Source organism: Larus michahellis, chromosome 30 (assembly GCF_964199755.1).
Source record: "Larus michahellis chromosome 30, bLarMic1.1, whole genome shotgun sequence".
Classification (NCBI taxonomy): domain Eukaryota; kingdom Metazoa; phylum Chordata; class Aves; order Charadriiformes; family Laridae; genus Larus; species Larus michahellis.
In genome coordinates, this window is record NC_133925.1 from 337,616 (window position 1) to 348,461 (window position 10,846).

At 57.5% G+C, this 10,846-nt stretch overlaps 2 protein-coding genes across 2 annotated transcripts in view; both read left to right on the forward strand.

Moving 5' to 3' along the window:
* Positions 1-727: 727 nt before the first annotated feature.
* FUS (FUS RNA binding protein) lies at positions 728-10,473 on the forward strand. The gene is given in 16 exon segments (XM_074567877.1): positions 728-739; positions 1,347-1,417; positions 3,014-3,038; positions 3,175-3,328; positions 3,447-3,588; positions 3,714-3,892; positions 3,996-4,173; positions 5,952-5,986; positions 7,446-7,478; positions 7,724-7,830; positions 8,517-8,646; positions 8,735-8,836; positions 9,827-9,947; positions 10,066-10,165; positions 10,168-10,198; positions 10,286-10,473. Coding segments are annotated over 16 exon segments (1,581 nt in total). The 3' UTR covers positions 10,447-10,473.
* A 59-nt stretch (positions 10,474-10,532) lies between these two features.
* PRSS8 (serine protease 8) overlaps positions 10,533-10,846 on the forward strand; it is a 6,859-nt gene continuing 6,545 nt past the window's right edge. Inside the window, exon 1 of the mRNA XM_074567878.1 lies at positions 10,533-10,609. Coding sequence (XP_074423979.1) covers positions 10,533-10,609 — 77 coding nt within the window. The remainder of the gene's footprint in view (positions 10,610-10,846) is intronic.

The window sequence follows — 10,846 nt, forward strand, 5'->3', positions numbered from 1 at the left end:
AGAGTCTCTATAGGGTCCCTATGGGGGAGCAGGGACTGGTGGGTGTCGCTATAGGGTCCCTATAGGGTCCCTGTGGGGGAACAGGTAATGCTGGGGGTTGCTATAGGGTCCCTATGGGGCAGCAGAGGTCGCTATAGGGTCCCTGAGCCAGCAGAGGTTGCTATCGGGCTTCTATAGGGTCCCTATGGGGCAGCAGAGGTTGCTATAGGGTTTCTATAGGGTCCCTGAGGCAGCAGAGGTCACTATAGGTTTTCTATAGGGTCCCTATGCAGGAACTAATGTTGGTAGGTGTTGCTATAGGGCCCCTATAGGGTCCCTATGGTGGAGCAGGGACTGGTGGGTGTCGCTATAGGGTCCCTATAGGGTCCCTGTGGGGGAACAGGTAATGCTGGCTGTTGCTATAGGGTTGCTATAGGGTCCCCATGGGGCAGCAGAGGTCGCTATAGGGTCCCTGAGCCAGCAGAGGTTGCTATCGGGCTTCTATAGGGTCCCTATGGGGCAGCAGAGGTCGCTATAGGGTTCCTATAATGTCCCTATGGGGGAGCAGAGACTGGTGGCTGTCACTATAGGGTCCCCATGGGGCAGCAGAGGTCGCTATAGGGTCCCTGAGCCAGCAGAGGTTGCTATCGGGCTTCTATAGGGTCCCTGAGGCAGCAGAGGTCACTATAGGGTCCCTATAGGGTCCCTATGGTGGAGCAGGGCTGGTGGGTGTCGCTATAGGGTCCCTATGGGGAAACAGGTAATGCTGGGTGTTGCTATAGGATTGCTATAGGGTCCCTATGGGGCAGCAGAGGTCGCTATAGGGTTTCTATAGGGTCCCTATGGGGGAGCAGAAACTGGTGGGTGTCACTATAGGATCCCTATAGGGTCCCTATGGGGCATCAGAGGTCGCTATAGGGTCCCTGAGCCAGCAGAGGTTGCTATCGGGCTTCTATAGGGTCCCTATGGGGCAGCAGAGGTCACTATAGGGTTTCTATAGGGTCCCTGAAGCAGCGGAGGTCGCTATAGGGTTCCTATAGGGTCCCTATGGGGGAGCAGGGACTGGTGGGTGTGGCTATAGGGTTTCTATAGGGTGCCGATGGGGCAGCAGAGGTCGCTATAGGGTTTCCATAGGGTCCCTATGGGGGCGCGGAGCCGCCGGGGGTCCCCACGGGGCGGCCCCGCCCACTCCCCGCTCGCCCATTGGCCCATCCCTTTGGCCCCGCCCCCCGCGCCCTTATCCCCGCCCCTCGGCGGACCGTACCACCGTGAAGGGAGGTTGGGGGGGTGGGGTGGTGGATGATCCCGCCCCCCCCGGAAGTGGCACGCGCCGGCCGAGGCTATAAAAGGCGGGGCGTGGCGGGCAGGGGGCGCAGTGCGGGCGCCACGTGGAGGGGGAAGCGCCGGAGCAGCGTCGGCGCCGCCATGGCCTCCAACGGTAATGGGGGGGGGGGAACGGTCCCCACAGCCCCCTCACCTGCCTCATGGGCTCCCCACAGACTCCCCCCCTCATCCCGGGTGTGTGTGTGGTCCTACAGACCCCCCCCCTCACCCCCAGGGGTCCCTACAGCCGCCGGGTTGAGGGGGGGGGTTGCAGCCCCCTCAGCGCCTTTTGGGGGGGTGGGTGTCTTTGAGGGCCCCCCCCCCAGCACTGAAAGGGGGTCCCCAGGGCCCCACACAGGCCTGAGGGGAGCCCGGCGGGGGGTGTGTGTGTGTGAGGCGGCTATGGCGGGCTCGCTGCGAGGTGGTGGTGGCGGGGGGAGCGTGCGACCGCTGTGCCGCTTTCATTGTCTATTTTATTATTTTTTTTTTGTTTAAGTGGGCGGTTCTGTTAAATGTTTTATTATTTGTTGCCGCGTAGCTTTGTATTTCTTAACGATTATCGCTCGGGGGGGGGGGGGGGGGGGGCTGTGATTTGGTGCCTCCCCCTTCCCGCGGTGCGCCAGCCTGTATGAATTGATTTTCTTTTAAATTGTTCCCCCCCCCCTTTTAAAAAAACTTACTGATTTATATCCCCGCTATTCAGCTTGACTCCTCCGCAAATCCTTCCTCCTCCCCGCCGTTCTTAAACCCTTAATTATTTTAATAAAAAGGGGGGGGGGCGGCGGTGGATGGAGATTAAGGGGGGGGGGGCGGGACAAAGCGCCGCGCCCGGCTGCCCCCCGCGTGGGGAGGGGGGGGAATAATCAAGACTTAAAATTGCAATTTAAGGGTTGTTGGGGTGGGGGGGCGTGTGTGGATTTGTGGGTTTGGTGAGGCTTTTTTTTTTTTTTTTTAAGAGCCCCCCCCCCCCCCCCCCCGCGGTGTAACGGCCCCCCCCCCCCCCCCCCCCGCCGCCTTTTTTCTTCTTTTCTCCCGCGCGTCCGCCATTTTGTGGGCCGAGGGAGGGGCGCGGCTTTTCCAGCTGCGCCACCGCCGCCATTTTGTGGCGCCGCGCATGCGCCCGCCCGCTGCCGCAGTCCCTCATCCGGGTCCTCCCCGCTAAAACACCCCCACCCCACCCCCCACCCCCCACCCCCCCCCCGGGGGAAACACACAGACCACACAACGCACAACTAAATACCCCTCGAAAACGGGAAAAATGAAACAAAACCCCAACCTTCGGGAGTGTTCGTTGCTCGTGTGGGCTTAAAAGCCCTTCGTTTCGGCTGAAACCCTCACAGCTCCCGAGGCGCGGAGGAGCCGCTCCGCTGGAAGGGAAATAGCCGCCATCTAAAGGGGGAGCGCGGCCCCTTCCTTTTGTTAAGGCGGTGCGTGAGGAAAACTTAGGCGGTTACGGCCGATTTTTAGTTCGTTGTTCCTAAAGTCGTTCTCCAGGTGCCTTTTGGGGGGGGATGTGGGCTCTTTAAGCATCCGCCGGGGCGTTTTGAGGGGGTAAATGCTCGGCGTGTAGCGCCTTAGCTCGGCCGTTGGTGCGTTTTGGTGGTATATAATTAATAGCTTGGGTCGTATGAGCTGACTTTAGGCATAGTTAGGCGCACGCGTATTTATTTACGCGACTAACGGTTTTTCGGCGGGGTTTTTCTCCCCACAGATTACAGCCAGACGGCGACGCAGAGGTACGAATCCCCCGCTCCCTCCCCGCCTCCGGCGCGATACGCCTCGACCCTTAGGAATACGTGGGGAAAAGGGTATTTTTATGGGAATTGACGTAAATTTTTTTCTTTTTTTTTTTTTTTTTTTGGGGGGGGGTAGCTACGGGCGTACCCCACCCCGCCGGGCCAGGGCTACTCGCAGCAGGGTAGCCAGCCCTACGGCCAGCAGAGCTACAGCGGCTACAGCCAGTCCACCGACACCTCCGCCTACGGCCAGAACAGCTACAGCTCCTCCTACGGCCAAACCCAGAGCAGTAAGTCCCGTCCCCCCCCACTGACACCCCCTTGGTGTCCACCATCACCCCCCCCCCCCCCAGGGTGTCTTTTTGGGGCGTTTCACTTCATTTTTGGGAGTGGGTTCGGTTTCTCCAGGCTACAGCACCCAGTCCACCCCCCAAGCCTACGGCAGCACCGGCGGCTACGGCAGCGGGCAGAGCTCGCAGACCTCCTACGGGCAACCTTCCTCCTACCCCAGCTACTCCCAGCCACCGGCGGCCAGCTCCTCCACCGGCAGGTAGCCACCAACCCACCCACCCTGCCCCTGCCACGCCGCCCCTTTGGTGGAAAAAAAAAAACCCGGCCGTTTTGCTTCAAAATGTTGGGTATTTTGGTGTTTGGTTTGTTTTTTTTCCCCTGCAGCTATGGGAGCGGCTCGCAGAGCTCCAGCTACGGCCAACCCCCAGCGGGGGTTACAACCAACAGTCGAGCTACAGCGGGCAACAGCAGAGCTACACAGAGCTACAGCCAACAGTCCTCCTACAACCCCCCCCAGAGCTACAGCCAGCAGAGCCAGTACAACAGCGGGGGCGGCAGTGGATGTGAGCACGGGGCGGCGGGGGGGGGAATTTGGGGCCAAATTTTGACTTTCTGGAGTGTTTTTAAACTGTTGTGGTTTTTTTTGGGGGGGGGGACGGGTTGTAGCTAACAGCTACGGGCAGGAACAGTCGTCCATGAGTGGTGGCGGCGGCGGTGGCTACCAGGAGCAGAGCGGCTACGGCGGCGGGCAACAAGAACGGAGCCGCGGCCGGGGCGGCTACGGCCGAGGCGGCTACGACCGCGGGGGCCGCGGGAGCCGGGGCGGCCGCGGAGGCAACCTCGGGTAGGTGTCGGGGGAAGCGCGATTTTGGGGGCGGGAAAAACGGTTTTATTTTGTAAAATGTTGGGGAGGGGAAAGGGGGAGCCCCCCCCCTGCAATGGGGGAGGTGGGGAAAAATGGGGCGGGGGGGAGGGGAGTTGGGGGGGGGGAGAGGGGAGGCGAGCACCCCCCGCACAAGCGGGTTTTAACCAAAATCGGCGTGAGCGCCCCTAAAAAAAAAAAGAGAAAAATATCTCTAAAAAGCAAAAAGGGCGCCCGGTTGGGGGCGTTAGGAGGCGCCTGAAGTGGTGGTAAGACACCCCCCCCTCGGAATTGGGGGGGAAAAAGGTGTTTTTTGGGGAAAGAAAGAAAAAAAAGAGGGGAAAAAAAACAAAACCATAAAACCACTCAGCAAACACGGTTGTCGAGGTCACTCGTAGCCTCCGGTGCCGGCTCTGGTCACGGTGGGGGCGTGTGCCCCGGGTTTTTTTTTTTATTGAAAAAGAGCAAAATGGTTGGTTTTGAGGTCACTGCAGAAAATGGAAATGTTGATTTTGGGGGGGGGGAAAGGGGGGAACCCGGGGGGGGGAAAAAAGAAAAAAAAATCAAAGAAACACCCCCCCCCCCCCCCAAACCCCCGCCGGTTTTGGATATTTGTGGGGAGCTGATTCGATGGGTTGTTAAAAAACCTGGAGGTCGGAGTCGTGCGTTTTGCGGTGCGCCGAGGGAGGAAGAAACGGCCCCCCCCCCCCCCCCCCCCCAAAAAAAAAAGGTGGTTTTAAAGAAAAAAAAGTGTTCAAAGGTTTTGGGTTTGCGCGTGGTGTCGCCCCCTCGGCGTTTGGTTTTTTTGGGCTGAAAAAGCGCTTTTTTTTTCTTTTTTTTTGGGGGGGGCGGGGGGGGCCCGGAGGTGAGTATCGGCGGGGGCGAGCCGCGGTTGCTTGTTTGTGTGTTGCCGGCTGCTGTTGTGCCTGTTTTAACGAACTCTGCGTTTTGTGTGCTGCAGGTGGGGAAAGGCAGCGAAAACTTTCGCAATCCTCCGCTCTTTTTATTTTTTGGGGTTTAAAAAAAAACGCACAAAAAAAAAAAAACCAAACAAAAAGGAAAAAAAAAACTAAGCTAAAAGGGTGAAAAACGCAAAGAAAAAAGAAACAAAACCAAATCAAAACGCCGCAAATGTAGATAAATGTACGAGCAAAAAGAAAAAAGGGGGGGGCCTGACCCTTCCGGAAAAGAAAAAAATATATATATATACACATAAATAAAAGCCTCCAGGAACGATGGGGATGTGGGGGAGACGCTGCTGCTGTGGGGGGGGGGAAGCCCCCCCCCCCCTTATTTATTTTTTTTTTTTCTTTTTCCCTGCACAAAAAAAGGAAGCAAAATTGGGATTTTTTTTTTTTTTTTTTCCCCCCAAGACTTTTAATTTTTTTTTTAATTTTTTTTTTTCTTTGGACAAATGCCCCCCTTCCCCCCCTTCCCCCCCCCCCCCATTTTTTCCCCCCCAACCTCCAGCGGGGCCGGAGAATGCCCGGCTGCTGCGTCCCGGATGGAAGCGTCGCCGGCGGATGGAAAAAAAAAAAAAAAAACCAAAAAAACCCCCCCCAATTACCCACAAGGCCCGGGAAGGGGGGGGCAAACGCACGCAGGAAGGAGAAAACTCCAAAAAAAAAAACCAACACCCCGAAACGCTGGTTTTTTGCCCCGAAACTCCTCCTCCCTTCCCTTTCCCCCCCCCCTCCTCCTTGATTCGTTTTAGGCAGGGGATAAAAAAAACCTCATTATCTTCTAATTTATCTCCTCAGCGGTGGTGAGCGTGGTGGCTTCAATAAATTCGGTGGTAAGTCCCAAGAGTTCGGCATTTGAACCCGCAAAAAAAAAAAAAAAGGGGCAAAAAAAAAAAAAAAACCTAATAAAAATAAGTGTCTTTTTGGTTTTTTAACCCTTTTCTCTCCGCAACAGCTTGGTCAGGAGGGGCGTTTTGGGGTAAGAAAGCCCTGAAAAAGAGTTAAAAAAAAAAAAAAAACCAAATGTGCGGCGCCGAGCGGCCGGAGGTGACCTCATCGGGCTGCGTCTTTTGAGGGGGGGGGGGTGTTTTGAACAAATTTGTCGGTTTTTTGGGGGTAAAATGGAAAAAAACCCAACAAAAACCAGGAGGAAAAGAAAATAACGTTGCAGACGGCGACTGCGGGCGGAAAAAAAGCCGGATTGGGGAAACGAAGGAGTCTTGGCAAAGTGGTGGTTTTTTTTTTAATATCTATCTATTTCTATATTTATATTTCTCGGTTTTGGGGGGGGGTGAAAAATGCTGGTTTTTAAGAGGAAAAAAAAACGGTTGCATGTGGTTTAAAAAAAAAAACGAAACGGAAAAAGAGCACAACCCGGAGGTTTGGTACAAAGTTTGGTTCTGGGGGAAAATTATTTTTTTAAGGATGGAAAAAAACAAACAAACAAAAAAAAAGGTATTTTGGGGTTTGTGGAAAAAAAAAAAAAATAATATGCCGGTGACCTGAGGTTGGTTCAAAAAAAAAGAAAAACGAAAAAGGATGTGGTAAAAATGGTGGAATTGGCGGTTTTGCCCCCAAAACGGGGAGGGGGAAACGCCGTGAGGTGCCGAGCGCTGCAGTGGACCCAAAACGGAATGTCTTTGGTGGTTTTTTTTTATTGAGGTTTTTGGACCCAATTTTGGAGGGGTGTTTTTTATTTTTTTGGTTTTTTTGGTTTGTTTTCCTGGTTTTTTTTTTTCCCACCCAGTGGAGGGGTTTGGCCGAGCCGGGGGCGTTGCTGGTGGTGGTTTGAGGAGGAGGAAAAAAAAAAAAACAAAACCAAAAACAATTAAATGTGTTTTGAGAGGAAAAAAAAAAGCAACGAAAAGATGAAAAAAAAAAAATCACCCCGGGGCGGGGGCGCGATGAGAAATTGCGCAGCCCTGGCGCCTCGCTTTTTGGGGTGAAAAGCCTGGATTTGGCCAGGGGTGCTGATGGGGGGGGGGGGGGGGGGGGGAACACCCCCCTCTATTTTATTTATTATTCTTTTCCCGGGGATGAGAAAAATCTGTATTTCTCGGTGCCAAACCGGGGGGTTTTCACCCCAAAAAAGGGGCGCGGGCTGAAAAGCTGGGGGGGGGAAAAGGCGGGTTCCCCCCCTGCCCCCCCCCCCCCCAGGTTTTGCCCAATTTTGGGGGTTTTTGGGGGTGGGGGGAGGGGGATGGGGCGGTTGTTGGCGCACACACACCCCCCCCGCTCCTCCCGACGGGTTTAATTAACGCTTTGCCTTTTAATTTTTGCATGTGCCCAAAGGACCCCGGGACCAAGGGCCGCGGCATGATCCAGGTAACGAAGGAGGGGGGCTAACGAGGGGGAAGGGGTTAATTAGAGGGGATAACGAAGGGGAAGGGGCTAACGAGGCTGTTGAGGGGTGGTGTTAAGCAGGGGAAGGGGGCCGATGGGGTTATTAAAGGGGAGGGTGGGCTAATTGATGGGTTATCTGAAGAGGGTTAATTAATGAGGCCTGGGGGGGCGAATTACGGTAACGAGGCTAACGAAGCGGGCGCTAACGAGCTGTCCCCCCCGCGCAGGCGAGCAGGATAACTCGGACAACAACACCATCTTCGTGCAGGGGCTGGGCGAGAACGTCACCATCGAGTCGGTGGCCGACTACTTCAAGCAGATCGGCATCATTAAGGTGAGGCGGGTCGTTAGTGTGTCCTTGGCGTGTCGCGGCGTGTCCTCGGCGTGTCCTGGGCCGCGGGTCAGCCCGCGGCCGAGGGGACGGGGCCACTGGACGTCGTTACCTTGTCTTCAGCGCGTCGTGCAGTGGTTTTGGCCGGTTCTTGGCGTGTCGTTGGCGTGGCTGTGTCTTCAGCGTGTCCTTAGCGTGTCATTGGCATGTTGCTTAACGTGTCCAGCCACATTCTCCGTGTTTCAGCCCAAAACCACCCCGATGGGGATGTGACCTGATGGTCCTTTAGCGTGTCCTTATCGCGTTCCTGTGTCCTTGGCGTGGTCTGGCGTGTCCTTGGCATGTTCTGGCATTTCTTTGGTGTGGTCTGGCGTGTCCTTAGCGTGTTGGTACGTGCTTAGCATGTTAACTAATTGTCCAATGCCATGTTTAAACTCTTGGCTAAGGAGATGGGCAACTCCGTCTTGTTAACTTGATGGTCGTGGTGCGTTCTTAGCGTGTCGGCACGTGCCCTTGGCGTGTCCTTAGCGTGTCGCTACGCGTTGTTCGTACATCTCTGTGTTTCACCCCAACACCGCCCCCCTGGACGCACCTTGCCGTGTCCTCGCTGCCTCCCCCGGCCCTTAGCGTGCCCTTAGCGTGCCCTTAGCGTGCCCTTAGCGTGTGCTTAGCGTGTCCCATCTCCCCAGACCAACAAGAAGACGGGGCAGCCCATGATCAACCTCTACACGGACCGGGAGACGGGGAAGCTGAAGGGGGAGGCCACCGTCTCCTTCGACGACCCCCCCTCCGCCAAAGCCGCCATCGACTGGTTCGACGGTACGAGACCCCCCCACCCCCGCAAACTCCCCGCGGTTTTCCCCCCAACCCGGGGATGATTTTTGGGCTGAATTCTCCCGGTTTTTAGGCAAAGAGTTCTCCGGCAACCCCATCAAGGTCTCCTTCGCCACCCGTCGCGCCGACTTCAACCGCGGCGGAGGGGGCGGCCGGGGCGGCCGCGGCCGGGGAGGTGAGCGCATGCGGGTGGCCCCCCCAACCCCCCTCTTTTTCCCCCCCCAACCCCCCTCTTTTTCCCCCCCCAACCCCCCCCTTTTTTCCACCCCCAACCCCCCCCTTTTTTCCACCCCCAACCCCCCCTTTTTTCCACCCCTAACCCCCCCCTTTTCACCCCCAAAACCCCCCTTTTCACCCCAAAACCCCTGCCTTTTTCACCCCCCTTTTTCTCCCCCCCAAAACCCCCCTTTTTCTGCCCCCAAACCCCCCCTTTTTTGCCCCCAAACCCCCCCTTTTTTGCCCCCAAACCCCCCCTTTTTTGCCCCCAAACCCCCCCTTTTTTGCCCCCAAACCCCCCTTTTTTGCCCCCAAACCCCCCCTTTTTTGCCCCCAAACCCCCCCTTTTTCCCGCCCCCAACCCCCCTTTTTCCGCCCCCCAAACCCTCCCTTTTTCCGCCCCCAAACCCTCCCTTTTTCCCGCCCCCAAACCCCCCTTTTTCCCGCCCCCAAACCCCCCCTTTTTCCCGCCCCCAAACCCTCCCTTTTTCCCGCCCCCAAACCCCCCCTTTTCCCGCCCCCAAAACCCCCCCTTTTTCCCGCCCCCAAAACCCCCCCTTTTTCCCGCCCCCAAAACCCCCCCTTTTTCCCGCCCCCAAAACCCCCCTTTTTTCTGCCCCCAAAACCCCCTTTTTTCTGCCCCCAAACACCCCCCTTTTTTTCTGCCCCCAAACACCCCCCTTTTTTCTGCCCCCAAACACCCCCCTTTTTTCTGCCCCCAAACACCCCCTTTTTTCTGCCCCCAAACACCCCCCTTTTTTCTGCCCCCAAACACCCCCCTTTTTTCCCCCCCAAACGCCTCCCCTTTTCCCCCCCAACGCCTCCCCTTTTTCACCCCCGAAACCCCCCCTTTTTCACCCCCGAAACCCCCCCTTTTTCACCCCCGAAACCCCCCCCTTTTTCACCCCCGAAACCCCCCTTTTTCACCCCCAAACCCCTTTCCTCCCAGGTCCCATGGGCCGCGGCGGCTTCGGCGGCGGCAACAGCGGCTCGGGCGGGGGCAACCGGGGCGGCTTCCCCAGCGGCGGGGGCGGCCAGCAGCGCGCCGGCGACTGGAAGTGCCCAAACCCGTGAGTTTTTTGCCCCGAAACGTTAAGGAGGCGCGGGGTTGGGCGGCGGGGCGATGATGTCATCAGCGACGTGGTGGCGTGTTGGTTTTTTTTGTTGTTTTTCCCTTTTTTTTGTTAGTGCCTGTGAAAACATGAATTTTTCCTGGCGCAACGAGTGCAACCAGTGCAAGGCCCCCAAACCCGAAGGGCCCGGCGCCCCCCACATGGGCAAGTACCCGGGGGGGGTGGCCGCGGCGGCGGCAACCACATGGGTAAGTATGGTGGCCCGGGGGGGGACGGGGGGCGGGGTCTGCACCCCTGCGGTGATGTCATGGCGCCGCGTCGTGTCCCTCCCGCAGGTGGCGGTGGCGGAGGGTTCGGCGAGGAACGACGCGGCGGCCGCGGGGGATTCGACCGCGGCGGTTACAGGGGGGGCCGGGGAGGAGACCGCGGCGGTTTCCGCGGGGGGAGAGGCGGCGATCGCGGCGGCTTCGGGCCGGGCAAGATGGACTCCAGGTGAGGTGGCCAACGGCGGGGTGGGGGGGGGGGGCATCCCTGTTCTCTTCTGGGAGCCGTTTCACTCTGAAACCTACTGGCGGCGGTTGGATGGAGGCGCTGCTGCTGCTCGGGGGTGGGGTGGCAGTAGGTTCCAGAGTGAACGCTGTGCTCTGTGCCCCGGGGGGGTGCTGGGGGGCGTTAACTCTGGCCCCTACTGAGGGGTCCCCATTTACTATGGCCCCTACCGTGCTCTGTTAAACTCTGGAGCCTACTGAAGGCCGTTAACTCTCGTCCCTACTGCTTGCAGGGGGGGGAAGTGGGGGGCTGGCAGGTCCCCCTATAGCCGCGTGGTGGCGCCAGTGCTGCCATCGTTAGGGCCCAGAGTGAATGTGCAGAGACCCTATTGAGGACCCCTGTTAACT